General features: G+C 42.1%; 1 protein-coding gene across 9 annotated transcripts in view; it reads right to left on the bottom strand.

Annotated features, from left to right (window-relative positions):
• Window positions 1-2175: 2175 nt before the first annotated feature.
• The window catches only part of tox2 (TOX high mobility group box family member 2), a 112154-nt gene continuing 93494 nt past the window's right edge, over window positions 2176-20835 (bottom strand). For 3 of the 9 annotated variants that reach the window (XM_030091221.1, XM_030091222.1, XM_030091217.1), the window contains exons 5-9: window positions 15140-15424; window positions 13219-13461; window positions 8517-8597; window positions 5394-5804; window positions 4243-5311 (exon numbers count right to left, since the gene is read on the bottom strand). In XM_030091221.1, coding sequence (XP_029947081.1) covers window positions 5102-5311; window positions 5394-5804; window positions 8517-8597; window positions 13219-13461; window positions 15140-15424 — 1230 coding nt within the window. In that variant the 3' untranslated portion in view covers window positions 4243-5101. Of the gene's footprint in view, window positions 3943-4242; window positions 5312-5393; window positions 5805-8516; window positions 8598-13218; window positions 13462-15139; window positions 15425-20835 lie in introns of those variants that run through there. The other 6 variants (XM_030091219.1, XM_030091220.1, XM_030091226.1 and 3 more) reach the window with 6 other exon arrangements.

Raw genomic sequence — 20835 nt, 5'->3', positions numbered from 1 at the left:
TGACCTAATTATAGTAGATAAATTAATCAAATACATTCTGTTTAATTTAACAGATTCTCGCTTGTATGTTGCTGTTTGACCACAGCATGAGTATTAACTTTAACATTAGCTTCGGTGTGCATGAATTCCATTTAGGTCCTCTCAAAGACTGGAATTTCTCCATTTCTAAACACAAGTAGTCGTCAGTTGAGCTAATTCTTGTTGCTTAGGGAAGGCATTTTAGCGGTCGTGCACATAACCGCCACTAGTTGGGGCTGCAGAGCTTCGGTGTTCGAGCTGACCTGTTTAACATGTTTCTCATTTTCATTATTTCTAAGCACAAAAAAGCTCCAACTAGTGACAAACATCCGTATGACAGATGGGAAGCCGTCACGAAACACTGATTAATATTATTAGTGTTGAACAAACAGTTTACAATTCAGCCAACCCTTGAATAAAGCGATCATAGTAATTTATAGTATAATAAGAAATTCCATCCTTTTGGGATGAATATAATAAAAGCAGTGGGTTTTACTGATTGTTCTTTCCTAATGGACACCAGAGTGACCTTGTCATGGACATGCAGCCTGGTCTTACTGATGACTTCCATTTAGCCGCTGCTCTGGTCTTTTTAAATCTATGGAAACCCACAAGACCGACGCGCTCACCTCCTTTCAATGGCAACCCCCCCCCCATAAATTGTTACTTTTCATTCTCCGCTGGCCCCCGTGACTTTGACTCTGAGATGAAGGATGGGATTAAAGGGTCTGACAGAAGTGTCAAATTGATACTGTCTTCTTGCAATATTTACTACAGTATTACTACAGACAACAACAGCCAGCATGGCTGCAGATGGCAGAGCAGCACAAATATGACTGGCTTTTCTCTTCTTTTTTTTTTTTTTTAATGTTGTCTCAAATAAAGAAAGAGGAAACTATTGTTGCCACTGAAATCTATTGTTACCATTGTTAACCCACCACTTTTATATGCAGAAAATATACCTACAGCTCGAGAGGAGAGGCAACACCCAACGCAGAAGATAAGAAAAACACACTCACACACACAAACACGACTGTACGTACAAAAAAAAAAAAAAAAAAAAAGGCACGGAAGCGAGTGTGCGTGGCTGCACCCAAAACCTCTTTTATCTGACACTGCATTAAGAATGTATGACTGTGATTTTCATATAATGTGTGTCATATCACAAAGTGGCAGGTTTTCCAATTGTCCAATAATGATCTATTTGCCAATTCAATACCACTGAAGAAGAGACGGCAGGCAGACGTCAAATGAATAAAACATCGAATGGAGGGATCGTGACAGTTCCATTTCAGTCTCTCTTTCTTTCTCTCCCTCATAAAGTCTCCCAAGAAGACTTGTGTGCAATTGGGGTAAAATCAGCAGTTGGACGGCTGCCTGAGTTTGTATGCACATTGCATTTCTCTGTTCTCTTTATCTCGCACTAGACGCCTACGATGCACTACTTTCACAAGCAAAGCAAACGTCCCTCTCGCATCTGCTCTCTTGTTTGTTAAGATAGTTTACTGGCAGTATCCACGCTGGCTGGTGTACCCTGCGTCCGTGGTTAATTAGCCGATGCCATTGGAGTCCGGAGCTAAATATAAATACGGGATACAAAATGTGACCCTCCTGAGCGCAAACACACTGCAAACTACAATAAGTTGGGGACGTTTGTTGCATCTTAAAAATGGGTATTATAATTTCTTTTTGTAAAGTGTGATCCAGCAATTAAAGTAGGGATGAAAGAAAAAGAAAAAAAAAAAAGCATAACACAAAGTCATTTTTAAACTTTTTTTTTATTTATTATGCAGGTTTGAAATAAAAGAAGCATTGTGACACAAACCGATGCTGCTAGCAAGGAAAGAAAGGCGCAGCACCCCAAATGTATAAAATAAATGGAAAACAAAATCATTGTCGTGGTCATCATCTTTGTTTTTTTTTTCTCCTTTTTTATCAAACCAACGCAAAGAAACAATAAAATAAAAGAATAAAAATACACCTCCATTGTAAGAAGCAAAAGTGACCTAATTTCTGTCATAAATAAGAAAAACCTGTCAAATGGCTGATGGGCAACTAGCAGAAAACAATATACTGGTAACCATTTAAAATATTTATCATTACTGGCTTTACAAATAAAATAACTACAATTGGCAGGTTTTATTTCCTTTTTTTTTGTACACAACTTAAAATGTTATAGTTTCTGCAGCAACTAAAACTGAAGTTATGCTACACGTAAGAGATAAAAACGAGATGTCGTCGTCGGCAAAAAAAAAAAAAAAATGCATTTCTGTTAATCACACAAGTTAAAAAGATGATCTCAACACAACCAAACACCAACTAGAAACTTATAAAAATCACTGTATAATGTGGATGTGATGGCTCCATTCACATGTTTCGTTACTTCACTTCTGTATGTCGAGGGGACAAAAAAAACCGACATTATGGTGAGACAGAAGAACCCGAGGAGGGGCAGGCATTTTGAGGCATCTTTTCTCTCTCTTTTTTTTTTATTTTTTTTTTCTCTCTCTCAACCTGCAACATTACATCTCATTTTATCTCACAGCATTTCTTTCTCTTTTTTTTTTTTTTTCCATCTATCTCTCACCTGGCTCTCCCTCTCTCTCTTTCCATTTAATGATCTGCAGGACACATATTGTGTATTCAGTTTTTAGATTGAACTTTATTGGAAAAAAACACACCAGTGAGCACAGATTTAATGCAAGAAGGAGAGTGTGAAATACTCCTCTGAAATCCAGCTGCACAGGGCTGTTAAAATTCACGAGAAGGACTCGACACTCCGCGCACGGGTGTGTGTGTCCGTGCACGTTGCAACACATACCCGACTGCACACGTCATGAATGCAGTACATTCAAACGTCCAGACGCACGCACGCACGCACGCACGCACGCACTCGCACTCGCGCCACATGCACGCACACACGATGACTTACATGTAAGATTGAAGAAACAGATCTGTCTGGACTTCCAATTCCCAATTTGATCCCGTAAAAGTGATATTTACAATCACACTGTGACAGCTCGGTAGACCTCAACAGGTCTTCAATATTAAAAAAAGATTTCTATTTTTTTTTTTTGTTTTTGTTTTGTTTTGTTTTTCCTCCCTGCCTAAACTTTTTGTATTAATCTGCAGGCCCTTAAGCAAAGCTACCATAACACCAAGGCCTGTGCTGAACCTACTAGAAGTTAATATTTCTCTACAGTACGGGGCCCCTCGCTTATTGGCAAAATAGAAAATGAAAAAATAAAATAAAAAGGAAAAACAAACTTAGCAAGCCAGAAATAAATAAAACAGCAACAACAACACTGAAGAGAAGAGCGGGGAAAAAAAAAATTAGAATAAAATAATTAACAAAGAGGAAGAGTATTACTTTTTTGTCTCACTCTAATTAAAGCTGGATGGGGTCCCTGAGGGGACTGCGATGGTGACACGCTGGAGGAGTGCTCCTGTAACCCGCCTGTGTCGGAGAGGGCCGAGACGCACAACTCAGAGAGGAAGAGGAGGAGGAAGAGGGGGAGAGACTTTTATAAGTGCTTGGCAAATTTAAACAGCAAGAAGACTGCTAATACATTAAGTGGTACAGACAGTAGTCATCTAGTCAAAAAGCTCTGGTCACAAAGTCTAGAAACTGAGGAAAAAGAATAATTACATTGACAAAAAAAAAAAAAAAACAAGATGGTGGTGGTGATGATGGTGTGTTTGGGAATGTGTGTGTGTGCGTGTCTGTGTGTTCTTGTATGTCAGGTGTGCATCGCATGTCGGTATGTGCAATGGAGGAGGGTTCGGGGAACCGGGGGGGGGGGGGGCGTGGGGGATGAGAGTAGACTCCTCGGTGTCTTTTTTTTTTTTTTTTTTTTGTCGACAGAGTATGATCTTCAGTTTCAGGTGAGGTAGAGTGGCTTGTCCCTGCCTATCATGCTGCCACTGGAAAAACAAAAAAAACAAAACAAAACAAAAAAATCAACAAAAAAGAAACAAACAAAACAGAGACACAGGTTAGATTCCAGCTGAAGATGTAACGATAAAAACAAAAACAGCGACATCAAAAAAAGTGAAGTACAAGAGAGCCCAAAGTGGGAGGACTGAACTTGTGATTCCCTGGTGGCTGGATTTAAGTTTTTATCTGGCTAAACCTTAAACTACAGTCATAAAACAGCCGTTATAGTAAGTGAGCAGGACTGGAGCGCTGGATCCCCACTGCTGCCGGACTGACTGGAACATCTGTTTTTTACTGCTGTTTGACAAACACATGACAAGCTCTATTATCTCACTATTACCTGTCCAGCTGTCCAGCTGTCTCCTCTCAACAACCCAATTGACAAGTTTTTTTATTTTTTTATTTTTTTATTTTAAGAGCATACTGAACATATTTATTTCTTAGAGTTTTAAATTCGAGCTGGATCCTGGTTTGCCTGACCAATGAGCAAGCTATTGGTTCGAGTAATTTCAACTTTTTTATGTCACACAATTGATAAGAATGTGTCAAAAATGCAAATGACAGTGGACCTGATGGGTGCAAACACACAAACACAAACGATGAAGAGACGATCGCGTCTGACAGACACACGATGGAACGGTTTGGCGCATTTGCCTTCTTATTATGGGGGTTATCGGGCGTATTGTCCAGATTACTCCAGTCACTGAGACAAGCTTATGCTGATTCATCAACCTGTGATTGGTGTGATTTTTATGAATGATTTCGTCTGTTAGTCTAAACTGTCAACAGGAACTCTGCTGCAAGTGTTTAATTTTTCGGACTTCGTTATAAGATGTTTTCTGTTTTGTACCAATTAATTCTTGCACATGTACTTTTCTCATTCTGTTTTTCTTTCTCTCTCTCTGTAAAATAATGATCATTTGCCATGAAGATCCATTGTACGTAAGGACCCTCCTTCCTGCGTGGAACCACGTTTCATTTTTGTGCTTGTGGGGACTCAGTGTTAATCCAATCATGCCACAGCAAGCGAACAGACATGGAAACCAAACCGAAAGCGTCGTCTATTTGTGTGAGCCCGCAGTTTAGCATGCTTTATACAGGTTCTGAGTAAATGACGCCCAGGGTGTTTACCTGGTTGCACTGAATTCATTTGTCTCTTTTCTGAATGTAACTTTGGACTACTCGGTATGCGTCAGTCTCTGCTGACCTGCAGTGGTTGCCACACTCCCGATTGCAGTATTCACTGTCCCAGTCGTGGGTCTGAGCCACTCCAGGGCCTGGACCGGGACCAGGGGCTCCTGGAGACTGGGAACCGCCAATGCTCTTCTGATACTCTGACTGGAGGTGGGGGAAACCCTGGAGGAAGGAAATTAAAAATGAGCCAACATCTCGAGGTTGAAACCGTTTCACTCCAACGACGGCGCAGTGTGTTTTGTACCTGCTGCCCTGGTGGCGGGGAGTGGAGAGAGGCCTGGAGCCCCATTTGGTGAGAGATGATTGGCTGGGATTGGACCTGCTGCATGCGGATGGGCTGGTTGAGGAGCGAGCTCTGGTGCAGGGAGAGCTGCTGGTGGGGGTGAAGCGGCGGACTGATCTGGAAGGAGGAAGGGGGAGAGGCACTAATGCTGGGCAGCATCTGCGATTGGCTGAGCGTCTGCGACAGGGCGTGGCGGGGGGCGTGTCCCGCGTAGCTCTGCAGGTCGGTGAGGGGGAAGGCCCCGGGCCCCAGGTATGGCGACGACGGCTGCGGGGGAGGTGGCACGCTGTACAGGGGCGGGTTGGCTGGCATCATATGTGGAGACGCCTGGCTCGTTTGCGCACTTTTCGTCTCCACTGGGTCATTATATGTCTAGAAAGGAGGGAGAGCAAAAAAAACACTTACAGCGATCGTAACAATACCTCCATCTTCAATGATGATTGCAGTTAAGAACTCTCAGGTTCTACTTTTTGGAGTTGTGCATGCATAGTTTTCATCACATCATGAGATACTTTTTATGTGCTTACATTCAGTTTTTATTCCGTATAAAGTCTTTAGATCATGTTGCTTGTTTACGAGCCGTATGATTGCCAGACCGTTCCTGTTCCTTGCCCTGCCTGACATTATTGATGCTGCCTTGCCTCCCAGATCTCAGCAGTTTCTTTTGATGAGTAAAATGTTATCAGAGCCACTAGAAATGATGCCCAGAGTCACAAGAAGAAGACCAGAGGTGTAATAAACTGGACTTTTCATTTAAGAGCAGCTGTGGGTTTCTCCAGATTGGACTTGCTGGAAGAATCAAAACTGCATGTCCAGCACTGCTACTCTGTCCCTACAGCTTCTTTTCCCACTACCATCTACTGTTAATGTGCAGTTTAAGTGTGCACATATAAATTGTGACATTGCAGACAGTGGAAGGATCTGATGGCAGCTGAAGTGATAAAACTGTCATTTAAATCTGCGAGCCTTTTCGTTTGCGCCGAGACAACCCTGTCAGGGAAGAAGTCGTCAATGAAGCAGGAGAGCAGCAGCAGCTGGGATCTGTACATTTGAATTTATGGAATAAATTGAAAGGTGACACAGCTGCTCAACCAGGAAACTTTTTTAAAAATGTGACAGCATTGGTGTTTATTGCTTCTTACATGGTCAACGGTATGCGTTAATGCGATAACATTCATTACACACAGTAAAGTGTCTTTATTGTGTAAAGCCATCATTGCTAATTCTATCCACATTCACCTCTTTTTATTTATTCAGCCAACCCCCACCTCACACACTCACACACACACAGATGCTGTGTGCTTTCCAGGGACATGACATTGACTTACATTAAATCCAACTCCAACGCTCTCTCGACACAGACGCGACTACTGTACTGTCTGTCCGACTCCTAACCTCATCTTCACATGACTCTAACTCCGAACAAACCTAAAACAGACCCTCACCTAAATATTTAATGATTCCTTATCTAGGGAATATGTTTTGTTCCCACAGTCTCGGGAGACCCCGCCAGGATGGAAGGAACAATAACCCAGGCACGGTCCGCTCCCGCCCCTCTTGTTTCTTGTATATATATGAAATATATCTAGTGTTTCTCATTAACTGTCAGGCCGGCAGGAGTGATGTGTGGCGGTCTGCTGTTTAGTAATGGCTCGCATCCATCCAACTGAATCCGCGAAATAATCAATGGGCGCAGATGAACGGACGGCCAAAGCAGAGGGACACATTAGCAGGGTCAAGTGGAAAATAAACCATTAAAGTCTGTAGGTTTGGTTGTTGTTTTCTTCAAAACAGACATTGATAGTTGATTGCAATTTGTAAGATATTACAATATGGTGCAATCTTAAACTTTATAAAATCTTGTGCATGGATTTTTTTTTTCTGCATTAGAATAAACACAAAGAGGAGTGCAGTGACACGTAGTGGGTAGCAATCAAACTTTTGTTTTTTTCTTCTCCTCCCAAACAAACTAACATGCGTCACAAAACAAAAAGGCAACAGGTGCAAGCTGAAGATGTGAATCCTTCAAATGATGCTCCAATTACCTCCAATTCCACCCACCCCAATTCACTCTGAAAAGACTCCTTCATTGGTAATTAAAAAAAGAGAGTTGCGTTGAATCGTGAGATTCAGCCTCGCATTCAGATTGGTTGCTCCTGAATGAGTGAAGGAGGGTTTGCAGGTTTATTTTTGTCAGTCAGTTTTTTTTTTTTTTTTTTTGACTGGCAATCTACCAACATATAGTATCAATCAAGCCTCTGTGTAAGAGCTCTGACATGAATGTCTAATTGCACCAAAGACAAGAGATGAGAATAGTCTTTTTAGTTGAAAGTATGCCACAGTGAAGAGGCTGATGAATTAACTATTCATGCCTTAATCAAGGTGCTTGTTTTCGGCCCATGAACATGAGAGGAAGTGTGGTGCTGTGCTTTGGGGAGGAAGACGAGGGGAGGGAGGATGAGGAGGAGGAGGAGGAGGAGGAGGAACTTGGGTATATGCGAATGCAATTTAAGGCCGTATTTAAAAAAAACAATGCAGAAATACAGAAATGAACTGCAGTATATGAGCAGATTAAAACGCCCCTGTGCTCTCACGCCAATTGTAAAAGCCCCGCAGATGTTTTAACACACAGGCTGCTGCGAAAATGTCAAATTGTTTGAGAGTAAAGTGTTGTAACTTGTTTTAGGAGGGAGAGCAGAGGGCTGGAGTGAACCTCAGCCAACACATTAGCGGCCCATCAGGGAGGACAGAAACACCGGGAGGACAGCAGATGACGGGTAATGTCCACTTCGACTCGTGCGAGTGTACACCGATGAGCACACAAATGTGTACTATTACTTTCCATTTCTCCCCAGGTGACAAATCAGGTGTGTTTGAGATCTAATTTTCACTGTTCTCCTTTGAGCACACACACACAGATATATGCACACAAACACACTTTTTGACGCACAAACATACCAACCCCTCAGTGCAGCCAGTGGACCCTTTTCTCGGAATGAGAGTGAGAGGTATCCTCTCTCTAATTTATCATCCCTTATATCGCCGCTGACCCATGTATATCAAAGACGTGACCCCCGCTGTTACCTTGGAAACCAGACTGGCTCTGTAGGCGGCCAGGGCTTTCAGGTACTCCTTCTTAGCAGCCTCTGTTTTCCTCTTGTAGCTCTGCAGGAGCAAACACAACAACAACCACGATTGATTACAAGGTGATACCAAAGGCTAAAATGACCCTGTGGTCAACACAGACTGATGTGGATGTGATTTTGGGATTCATGGTGTGATTGTGTGACCCGGCGGTGTGCTCGCTGATGAAAAACACATCAGATGAATTCATCGCACAGCCACCAGGTCACTGGGATTTCACCATCTGCATGGCTTTTTGCTGCACGTCTGAATTGTTTCATTTCTTTCAGACGTCCCAAAATGAAATGCCAAGAAGGAGGGGGAGAAAAAAAAAAAAAAAAAAACCTGTGCACAATAACAAGAAAATAGCAGGAACATTTTATGGCGTTAAATGAGGAGTGAGATGCTGTTTGTCATTTTGTGTACTGCTTTTCAGTCTCTTCCTCTATTAAGGCAGTTGCTCATCTCTTAATCAGAGCTGATGTCCCAGCAAATCATTCAGACGCGAAAGGGAAAAATAAAAGAATCCAAAACAGCATTAGCAAAGAGGCAATCTCAAGCCTGCTGGATGAACCTCAAATGATGCGTTAAGACGGGGAATTCGAGTTAATGTCATCACATGTCACTCACAGGCTCTTTATAGCAGCCATTGCTTTTTTTCTTCTTTTTTTTTGATGCAAGGGAGGCAAGTTGCAAAGAGTCCACCCTTAAATCGAGGAGGAAGACTCAGATCCGTGCTTGTCTCCGGAGCATTTTAATATGAAGGGGAGAGTGTGTTTGCGAGCGAGTAAATGCAATGGGTAATTACTGATCCTCACTGAGGGACTGACTGTGGCTGCATGGACAGGGGTCATTTCTTTCAAAGAGGTGGGGTAGAATAACCATTAAGCATTCATGTGTTGCCAAAATGCACATAGGCTGGCAGCCGCGAACACACAGAGTCAATAAACAAACAGACATGCACATAGAGCAGCAAACAAACTGGGATGAAGGCGGATACAATCTCTTGCTCAAACAGCTGATGTTTGTCGTCTCACTCATCCCTATTTACAATATTATTATTATTATTTGCCTTCTCTGATATACATTCAGATATTTTGGAGCGGGACTGGATGAATTGTGGGTTCGCACCATGTCAATATCCACAGGGATTAGTCCTCCACGCATTTTTTTTTTTTTTTTACAATAGAAAGAGAAAATATCTATTAGGAAATGAAGAGCACTTCCTGTGAAATAAATGAATGAACCAAACAAAGCACTAAAAAAACCCACAGAATGTGACATATCCCCCCCCACCTCTTACATGCTGATAGACTCGTGGCTGCTTCCTCAGTAACCCAAACTACTCCCAGTAGCTTTAATTTCAAATTAATTTAACGCGGCTAATGATTCGCGCAACGACGGATACTTTTAAATAAATTACCATGCCTAAGGATGTCTAATTATTCCAAAGTGAGTGGATTCATTAGCAATTGAAGCCGTCAAAGGCTGCAGGTCAGTATGAATTAAAAATAACAAAGCTGCGAGGGGAGAGCATATGCCTCCATCGTAATCCTGACACAGAGGTGTCCCGCCTGAATTAGCCCCTAATTGTACCTTAATGAAATGTTCTTGTTTGATAACCAGTTAATTACAGGAGACAATAACTCTGCACCCCGCTGACACTGAAGGGAGTGATTACCCTGCGACCGAAGACAGAGAGGAGGAGGAGGAAGAGAGGGAACATCGGGGAAGAGAGGTAGAAGAGAAGAGAGAGAGGTGGAGAGGAGTCTTACTGCCAAACAGGGAAGTTAATGCGAACAGCAGACACAAAACGAACCAATAGTAGCGGAATAGATAACAAGAAAAGGGAACCTACCCAACTTTATTATCAAAACTCGCTCTTTAAACAAAGTGACAGAGTTCTCTTCCTTCTATCTTCGACCTTTTACCAGTACACAACTGCAACACACAGACTCAATTATAAAAAGCTAAGCCCCCCCCCCTTCGAATCAATTATTACTGTTCCTTCCCTCTGCTGTATAAAAACTGAAAATTGATCTTAATCTTAAATAACAAAAACAAGAAAAATGTTCTTTTGTGTTTCTGGGGCAGCTTTAACATGTAGTCACCTTGAGGAATAACACAGCCCAAATAATGCATTGATCTTGCACTATAAAGCAAATGCCTTTGGGAATTAAAAAAAAAAACGTTGTATAGTGTGCGTGCAGCGAAAACATCTTAATAAAAAAAAGAAAATATGAACATAAACATGAATTTAGAGGCGGGGGGGGGGAAAGAGCCACTTTGTTCTGGCAAACTCAAGGACGGCACTGGAGAATACACAACACAAGCAAAGTGCGGAGATATGCAGGCTGAAGCTCGACAAGAAGAATCACAAAAGGAGCACAAATCACGACAGTGAAACTTGTGATCGTTCCTTCAATAAACTACAGCAATAAAAAAACGCTGCCTTCGATGTATTTATGTGAATTCTGCTGCATGGTGTGTTTGAGGAGCGCTGTAGGTAATTGGAAACAGGGCCCAGGATCTAGTTAAAACAAAGCTGTGTGTAGGGGAAGGGTTGTGTTTACATTCTGGTGCTCCTGCATGGCTCCAGAGGGTCTGACTGTGACATTATAGAACACACCTCATCGGCCCTATAGAGAAATGACGTGACAGTCGATGCTGGAGGAGAAGCAATAACAACATATGTACTTATATATACAGCAGTAGATCAAGGACAGACTATGATAGAAATCAAATCTGTGTACTGGAAACGTTGAACGGCTGTTGTACGACGAGGGGCCGTGGAAAAAGCTCCACAAAAACATATTTCGTTCCGGCGAACATCAGCAGATGTGGATAAAGAAATGTTCTTTCTTGAGTTAAGCCTTTGCGAGGAGCTGTCATTACTGACATTAATGAGTATTAATGTGAACTTGCCCGCGTTGCTTACACTCCGCAAATACACGGTCATCAAGTTTCTCCATTTGTTGTGGTGAAATAAATGATAGTGCTAGTCAGTGGGAATAATTAGAGCAATCACAGTTTTATTGCCCAGACAGGGCGCCACATTGTATCCCGTAATGACATCATTACCTCAAGTTAATTACGTCTTGCGAGGTGACATGTTTGATTAAACACGCGGATGCACAAACAAATCAAAAAATTAGCCGTGGAATGGTACACTTAATGGAAGGATTTTTAATGGTGGATGTGCCATTTTGTGGGAATCGTCTCCGTTTGCAGGTAGAACTGTGAAGGACGAATGGGGAGGGAGAGAGAGAGAGAGAGAGAGAGAGAGAGAGAGAGAGAGAGAGAGAGAGAGAGAGAGAGAGAGGAGAGAGAGAGAGATGCTTCCTGCAGCGCAAAATCTAAGGTGAAAAAGCAGTCAGGACTCAAAGGGTTAAGAAGCACAAACAATAACATTTCAGGAGCAGATGTCCTTGAGGCAAAACCAAGGACAAGGCAATTGCTAATCTTGTATTCCCAGCATGATCAAATCACCAGGCAACAGATATAAATAAAAGGACAGGAAATGAGGAATTCACATTCAAGGGTGTCAGCGGCGAAATGAAGATTCATGGTGAAGAGCCCTGGTGAAGGCGGCAAAAATTAACTGCAAATAAAAGGGACAGACGGCCTCCAAAGTCCGGCGTATAAAGTAGGTTTGGTGGGAGAAAAACACACACACACACACACACACACATACACACACATGCGAGATGGGGTCTGGTAGATGGTGGCTGGGGCTGAGGAGAATGGGCTGCACTTTGTCATGGAGACAGGTGCTTTTATTTGACACCCAATAGGCTGTGCCCTGACTGGATATTCTAAAAATATGAGTCTGCGCATGATCATCAGACTGTCTCGTTTTCCATTCATTTCACACCGTCATTTGTTACCGCAAACACACAGAAACCCCTTTGACTTTGTGTGGTGGCCCGGAATGCTAAAATGAAATAGAAAACATGCCAGAGAGGAACGATCTAAAACTGCAGTGAGTATTAATGGAGTTTCGCATGCAGAGTTATAATAGAGCCAAATTCAGGTGACAGAGCCACGCTGCTGCCGATGGCCACAAACATTTCACTTACTTTTATATACAAGTGTCACCATATGAGACGGGATAATGATGCATGATCACCGTGTCTCGCACTGGGCTGAACGTGAACATCGAACTCACCAGCGTGGAAAAGATGAAGTTAGGACAGTGCCCGACTCGCTACGATAAATAAGAACGGAATGAGCTTCTCTGTCATGCAAAGTGAGGGACAGGTGCTGAATCTGACAACACAAATCTGCTGAATAGTGAGTAATATTTTCAGTCAATTTCACCGCACAACAAACAAATTTGTTCTTGTGCGACGGCTGCAGACGAACAGTCACCTTGGTAATCAAACAACTTTCTGTTATTTCTCCTTTCAGTAAAACTCGGTGCGACCAAAAGGGGTGTAAATATTGAACTACATTCACAGAGTGACCACAAGCAGAAATCACACTAAATATTTAAATATGTCACACAACACTGGCTTCAAATCATTTTCAAAAAAATGGTCAAGCTGAGGTCAAAGTGTCATCAGAATAACTATTATTTTTTTAATTTACATTTTTTCTTCCCTTGAATATTATATGTTACTATTTCACAAGAGCCAACTTGAATCAAATCCTTGGACTGTACCTGTTTCTGCTCCTCCCCGAGTCCGTCCCACATGGAGGCGACTAATTTCGAAACGTCTCCAAACGTGGCGTTGGGATTCTGTCCTTTAATGGCCGCCTGGGTGTCCCTGAAGAACAAGGCGTAGGCCGACACGGGCTTGGTGGGCTCGTTGGGATCCTTCTTCTTCTTCTTTTTTTGGGGCTTGGGTTTGGGCTTCATCATCTCTGAAGACGGCCGCTTCTCGCCCGTGATCTGGAAAACCATCAGTGGGCAGAGAGAAAAACAAAACACCTTATTGATACGGAAACCGGGTTCATCGACCTTGGGTGGAAACACAGGAGAGCTCCACAATGAATACTTTAATCTCTGATGAACGCCGACAGCGTCAGACCCAGGTGAAGCATGTAAACTTCATTAAAGCACTAATTTCATTTCTCGACGCTTGAATACTGCAGCGATGTTTTACTGAAGGCAACAGTTTACATGTTGACAGCAGTTTGTGTTTTTCTTCAAGCTTTACTTTGTCACAAATAACATCTGTTGGTTGAATTTATCAAACCTTTTCAAATCTTTATTTTGCAGTTGTTGAGCAAGTCATAAATTCTGACTTTTCATGCTTGGGGTGAAAGGAATTTTAAATCGTCTGCTGTATCTGCTCTGGCTTTGATGTGGTCTCAGAATGAATTGGAGAGAGCAAATGGAATTACTTACTGATAGGGGAGATGGTAATCTTTTTTTTTTTTTCACACACACACAGTGAGAGGCAGAGATGTATAGGCAGGGAAACATATTTTTTAAACTAAAGGATCCCCCTTCTTGTTCCACTGTATCACTGCGAGCTAGCAGTTAAATGCACAGATGGATCTGAAACACGGTGGAAGTGGCACATTCAATTATACACCCATTCACACTCCCGTGACAGAAATGAAGCGAATCCACAGAGACACTGGTCGGCGGGCAATTTATGAAAGCGGTTTTTACAGATTTACATAAACCAAATGAATGTAAACAAGTATCCATCTACTCTCATTTAAATGATGCAGTAATTTAAATGAAGGAGTGGCGGCTGGACGGAACTGCTAACTCTGTAAGCCGGTGACGAAGTTGGCTCGGACTCGCTACAAATCAAGTCGGAGTTGTTGACGGTCATCTCATTAACGCATTTTTCACACATGTGGATATCGGAATAGTTTTATGACCTCAGGGGAAATATATCACATTTATATACTGTTCAATAATGGAAAAAGGGCATGGACAAATGGTCTGGTGTGTTTTAGAGTTATTGTGCAAACTCAGAAATGGATTTTTTTTTTAATGTTGTCTTAGTTACAGTGTACATTTTGTCCACTCAGGTCTAATTTACAACTTATTTCTGAAGCAACCAGATACAAAATGATCTTTTTGTGTCAAACACATTATCTATATTTTACCTTTACTTTTGTAATATATGATTTATTAAATCATTTTTTCTTTAAATGGAACAAATACAAAATTTTGAACAGTTTTAATTGTGGCTACGGTGAGAAGCAGGCAGCCGAATGCGTGCTGGGACAAACTGATGTGTGAAGAAACGCTGATAACCAAACAAATAATGTCATAATTAATTTGACTTGCAAAGAACGTAGCAGCATATATTTAATTTCAAGCAATTATACGGGAAAAAAGCCGCCGTTTTGACATTAACTTTTGAAATCGTTTCACATTGAGCAGGAGGGCTGAATGGCAATCGGATCTCAGGCTCCTTTGAAATGCTTAATTTGATCTAAAAAGGCAAAAAGCATTAAATAAATACAACAAAGTCAGTATGAATTCTGAATTCAAATCAAAAACCGAGCCTTAAAGAATTACAAGCATGCTGATCTCCACTGCCCTCTCAAACAGAACTCTGTGAGCCGTCAGAGCCCAGCACGGCCGAGCCCTCGCCTGAAAGCCGCGCCAGTACCTTCGAATGAGGATCAGTCTCCTCTTCCTGATTGGAGCTTGAAGGGGAGGGTGTGGCCGATTTACTTCCGGGAGGTGAGGGGGAGCCGTGAGGCAGAGCGCTCCGGCTGACCTGAGGGTTCAGCTGGGACAGTGCGCTCATGGGATTGGGGAGTATCGGAGGTGAGCTGTTTATCAGGGGGTGGTGACGGGCGGGGTCATAATGAGCGCCGTCAGGGTGCTGGTGATGGTGTTGCTGTTGGTGGTGGTGGTGGTGGTGGTGGTGGTGCAAAGCCATCTCCTGCATCTGGGGCGAGAGAAGAACACCAGCTTTACCATCTTCTCCTCAACTCAAGAATAATCAGTTTGCCAATCAGCCAAATGAACAAAAGTGGAGATGACATTTGAGAATTTGAGATATAGCGTGTTGGCGTGTTGGATGAAGCAGACGACATAAAGTAACGTGTTCAGTGGGAATGAGGGGAGAGTGTTTTGGGAGAAACGAGAGAGTTAATAACACCTTGAACGGGCTCAAGTTTTGTTATTCCTGAACCACCTTCTTTTTGTTTTGTGGATTGCTGGTTCAAACCCACCAATCATCCAAAAGCAGCAACCTGACTAAGTTAACGTTCAACATGCCAAACTAATCTGAAGCACGGACATGACTCGTCAAGACTGATGTGCTGCTTACATAAAGTTATTCTTAATAATGCAGCTACAGATCAGATTCAGCAACCATAAACAATTTTTGTGTGATTCTGGGTCACGATTAACTCTGCAATTTAGCACCTTCTCAGTTCAGCGCTTTAGTTTTCTGTTTACAACCACAACAAGCAGCTGCGTTCAGTCAAATCACTCACAAGTGCATTTAAACCGTCAGATATGAGCATCTGAAAATAAATGGCGACCAGCGCAAAAATGAGAATTCGTATACAATACTTCCAAAGAAAAGCTGGGGAGAGAGACATAACTCCATTATATGACACATTTTTCCTTTTAACGGCAAAAAGTAATAAGTTCTCAGGGTTACGTTCAACTTTCTAATCCCTCAAAATACAATACGTTGAGGACATAAAATTTCCACATCTAAGATCCATTCAGGGATCTTTAAAGACGTAGAAGCAATTTTGCATTGTTTTAATATCGTCGATATATCACACAGGGCCATTATTACTGAAGTACAACATGATGTCAGTAATAAATGGAGCTCTCGATTATGGTTAAAAGTACAATCCATAAATCCAATTGACTTCAGATGACTTCTCCAGGCAATTACGAGAAAGTGCAACAAGTAAAGCCTCCGAGGTCTTTGTGGTGCGGTGGCCTTGGGTGTTTGTTGAGTAACAATACAGACCCTACTACTCAAAATTCTGTGTTAGAGAATGAATAAATCCCAGGATCTGGACAGGTAATCATTGAGTAAATAATATTGATCAACAACCCTATCCACCCCCTGCGGATGCATTATATTCACTGTGTTCTAAGAAAGAGAAAAAAAAAAATCACTTCCTGCCATGTTGACACCTTTTGCAACATTTCGATGCACAAATCGTAACAAAAATAGTTCACACCTTTTCGTGAGCATGAAGTCAGACTCTGACAAACTTCTGACGTCTTGAAAGATCTTCGAATAATGACAACATCCAACGTTTTCCTCCAAGATTCATGGGGACAGAACATGAGCCTGAACCAAAGGATGCTCTTAATGCAGGCATAAGTGGGAATGTTTGGCAATTTACAGATCAGAAAGTGATGAACTAGCATTTGTTAGCTCTTTTAAACATTCATGAGTTAAATAATACATTACACATTAGTGCAGCGCGAAAAAAAAAAAGATCAAATTGAAAGGGCCCGAGCATATGAGGTCTTGATAAACACAAGTAGAGGTTCAGAGATGAAGGCTCAGCTCTCTAATCATAATTGGTCCCAGTAGATTGCTAGAATAAAAATGCACAACAAAGTAATGTTGTATGAGGCTCTGGCCTGCTTTGAAAACTCATAATATTCACACGACATTAGATTCTGTGTTTGCCTCAGCAGCTGCTCACAAAAGCCAGCCGTGAACAAAGACATTCCTTTTGCATTTCAAATAACCAAGCTCGAAACCTCCCCCATCCACAGCAATCTCCAACTCCCAATCATAATTCAAAACACCGTCACTACACTTCTTAAAACAGGAGGAAATAGCTTCAGCAAAATAACTAGTTAGACGAGAGAAGGGGGGGAAAAAGAGGAGGAAAAAGAGGGAAATAGAAAACCATTAATTTCCCATTTTCCATAGACTTGCTCTTTAAGGGTCCTCACAAAGTGAGAAGCATTGAAAAACCAATTAATCAAACATGAATGGCCTATCATAGCTATAGCAGATGCATTTCCATAGCAACAGCCTCCAGGCAAAATTGTCACCCTTTAATCTGAGTCACACCATGTTTAATATAAACAAGAGGAAGACGTGCACGGCAGAGGGCTCCACGTGGGGGGGGGGGGGGGGGGGGGGGGGGGGGGGGGGAAGAACCGCGGCATCCAGGAGAGTCGGTGTCACACCATTACGAGCAGAGTCAAGAAAAAAAAAAAAAAAAGAAACACAAAACATGGGGTCACTCAAGCTTTACAGGCACAGTGGCGTCTCCATGTGTGAAGCTCACAGCAGCATTTCCTCACACGGTGAGGCTAAACCAGCTATTAATTAGTGTACTGTATCTGTAGCTCTTGATATTATTTATTAGATCGCAAATTGTTTACTTTTCACGTGACGCTGACAGATAAATAATTGTGTGTGAATGTTTTCTTGTTTTTATATGCAAATTAATGTAATGTGAAGGCAGTGAATACTAAATGACATATTACAAAAAGCGCAGTCTAAAACAATAAGTGTGACATGCAACAGCTGAAGTCAAACCGTAACTTGCATGTGTCATCAAGTAACGTTACTTATTTTACTGAACATATCTCAGGACTTTGATTCAATTTTCATTCAGCCTGCATGTTCATTTGTGCCAAATGATCCTAAAATAGAAAAACTTCCACCTTGTGCGTAAAGCTGACAGCGCACACTTTGCTGAATAATTATTCCCTTGTCTGAAAGTCTACTTTATCTTTCCGCAGGTTCTAAAACCAGGTTGTTATTGTGCAACACGTTTGCTTAAAACGCTCCCACTGTGATAATTTCCTTCTTGCAGGCATTCTTCTGTCCTCCTTGTTTCAGAGAGCTTTTAGTTCACCTGTGCGAGCCAGAAAATACCAAGAAGTTATCACATAGTGCCATCAAGCCCGAGCTAAAAAAAAAAAAAAAAAAAAAAAAAAAAAACCCATAAAAAACTCAGTGGCAGACTGCTGTACAAATATTATGAAAGAATGTGACAAAGGTTGCCGGTTGCCATAGGTACTGTATGCTAATTCCTAATGGTGTCATCCGAGTGGCTGGCCAAAGGAGGTGGGAGTGCACCGAGAGCGCACCTCGCCACTGCTCTCTGCCTTTAGCATGGAGCCGCCACATGCTGACTTCTCCCGGGCCGCAGACGTGAACGGCAGACCTGGAAAACTGATTTCATTCCTGTAATTTAAGATTTGATGGGTTTGCCAAAGGGGGGGGGGGGGGGGGGGGGATGAGGCATACCAACCTGCGATCTGCATGTGACCCCTTTCAGCTGAGATATTTCCATCAGAGGGGATGAAATCTATCCACGCCCTCATGAAGCTACTTAACCAGCAGACCGGACAAAATGCATAAAATTATTATAGGACAGACAGGACTGCTCACTTTTTTAGGAATGAGAATGAAATGTGCAAACTCTTCATAGTTCTTTCAGTTTGCTTTTTGATGTTTTTCCTCATTAGAAGATACAGAGAACTACTTCAAACACAACTGGAAACATGTTAGCGCAAGGATTTTACTGTAACATTTATACAAATCTTCAGCTTCATTATTCTTTTACATCAAATATTTCAGACTCGCTTTATTCCTGATTTTCATTTCATTTTGTTTCACCCTCAGTCCATCTGTGAGAGCCAACTCCACCCTACAGTGAGCAACATTTTAATAATGGCCTGTAATGAAATCGGTTTAACAATTTTCAATGTAATTCTGTACTAATTTGCCAATAATGTATATATATGTTTTTCAATTACAATCCTAATTGAGAGAGTGTTGCATATTGTGTCCTTAATGAAAGAATATGACGACTACACCAACAACTTAATATTTCTAATAAGGAAACTGTATAAAAACATGTATTTCCAAGGAGTGCAGTCCCGTTTATATACTATATCACCGGCAGCAGGGTTCAAATGATTTTTAATGCTGCTCCAGCGACGCGGTAACTGGCCAACAAGGTTCTGAAATCACTGGTAAAATATCAGAGCAATGTTGGCTTAAATATCTTTTATACTTTTAACGAGTTGATACATTAATGGCTTTATCACATTGCCAAAATGATTACGTTATTGTGAGGGATTTTTGTAATTGGCCATCGTCCTGTTAATGGCTGCTTCACACGCTGAGTGGAAACAGCAGCACTGGATAAATGGATGCAAAGCAACTAATACGTTCAACTTTGTTCACCATCCGTCTGCTATTTCATGGCTCATTGATATATTTAGATGATTTGTAAAATAGGATTCTGCGCTCTCTTGGGTACTGTCGTAGCTGTGCTTAATATCTATAAATTTAGTTGTTTGTTATTAGGCCCCAGGAGTCCCTCAGAGAGGAAAAATAGCAGGGAAACTGGAGCACGTAAAGAAAAAGCAGAGGTGCTAGGAAAAAATGATAAACACACACACACCACATGACCTGAACGGTAAAATTCACGGGTGAAGTCAGCAAGGGGACAGTCAGATATTGCTTTTTGGTGACGAGCCAGGCCAGGCAGACCTAAACTGTGATGTAAAGCCAGGAAACGCGGCGTGAGCGTGCTCCTCCGCCGCCGTCACGCCTGTCGTGTTTGTATTCACATCTTGTACATCATAGTCAAATGGGAGTCAAATAACAAAGGCTTTCCAATTATGTGTAGCACATTGTGTGCGAGATGGAATATCACAAAGCCATTGTTCCCCTGCTCCTGCTGACCTTACCTTTGAAATGGTTTCACGGCCGCTCCAATTGCCTGCACCATTTGATTTAGCTAAGGGGATTTGACCACCAGCACAGAGATGAGAGGAAGGGAGAAGAGAGCTCTACACACAGCCACAAGGAGAAAGAGGAGATCCACACCAGAGGAGAGTGAAAACGGCTAACCTTGCTCCGTCCTTACCATGATTATACCAGAGTGGCATCTGTTTCATTATTTAAATCAGCGGGCTGATTGCTATGCGGCTTTTATTGCGCTGGCATCATAATAAAGCTCTCTTTGGAAGCTTGCACAATCAATAAAAAGTTGTGGTCATGTTTCATGCGCTCGCGCCATCGGGAATAAATTTTCCTTGTCTGTCAGTTTTTAATTATGTACTTTCAATAGAGCCGGAGTCAATTCATTTCCACTGCGTGAATGAGAAGTGAGATTTAATTGTTCGCGGCAGTGTTTGTCTTCTCGCGATGCTGAATAACATCTGTCTGATTTCGATTTCGAAGAAACATCTCCTGCTGATCTTTTTTTAATCAGCGCGATCAGACAATCCCCCCCCCCCCCCCACCATCCTGCCCCGGCCTGTTTGAACACACCGCCATCAGCGCCTCCATCAGTCCTGAGACATCCCCCCCCCCCCCCCCCCTCCCCCCCCTCC

This window comes from Salarias fasciatus, chromosome 5 (assembly GCF_902148845.1).
Source record: "Salarias fasciatus chromosome 5, fSalaFa1.1, whole genome shotgun sequence".
In the NCBI taxonomy this organism is placed as follows: domain Eukaryota; kingdom Metazoa; phylum Chordata; class Actinopteri; order Blenniiformes; family Blenniidae; genus Salarias; species Salarias fasciatus.
Note: the sequence above shows the minus strand (reverse complement) of the source record. Positions and strands in the feature narration are given on the sequence as shown.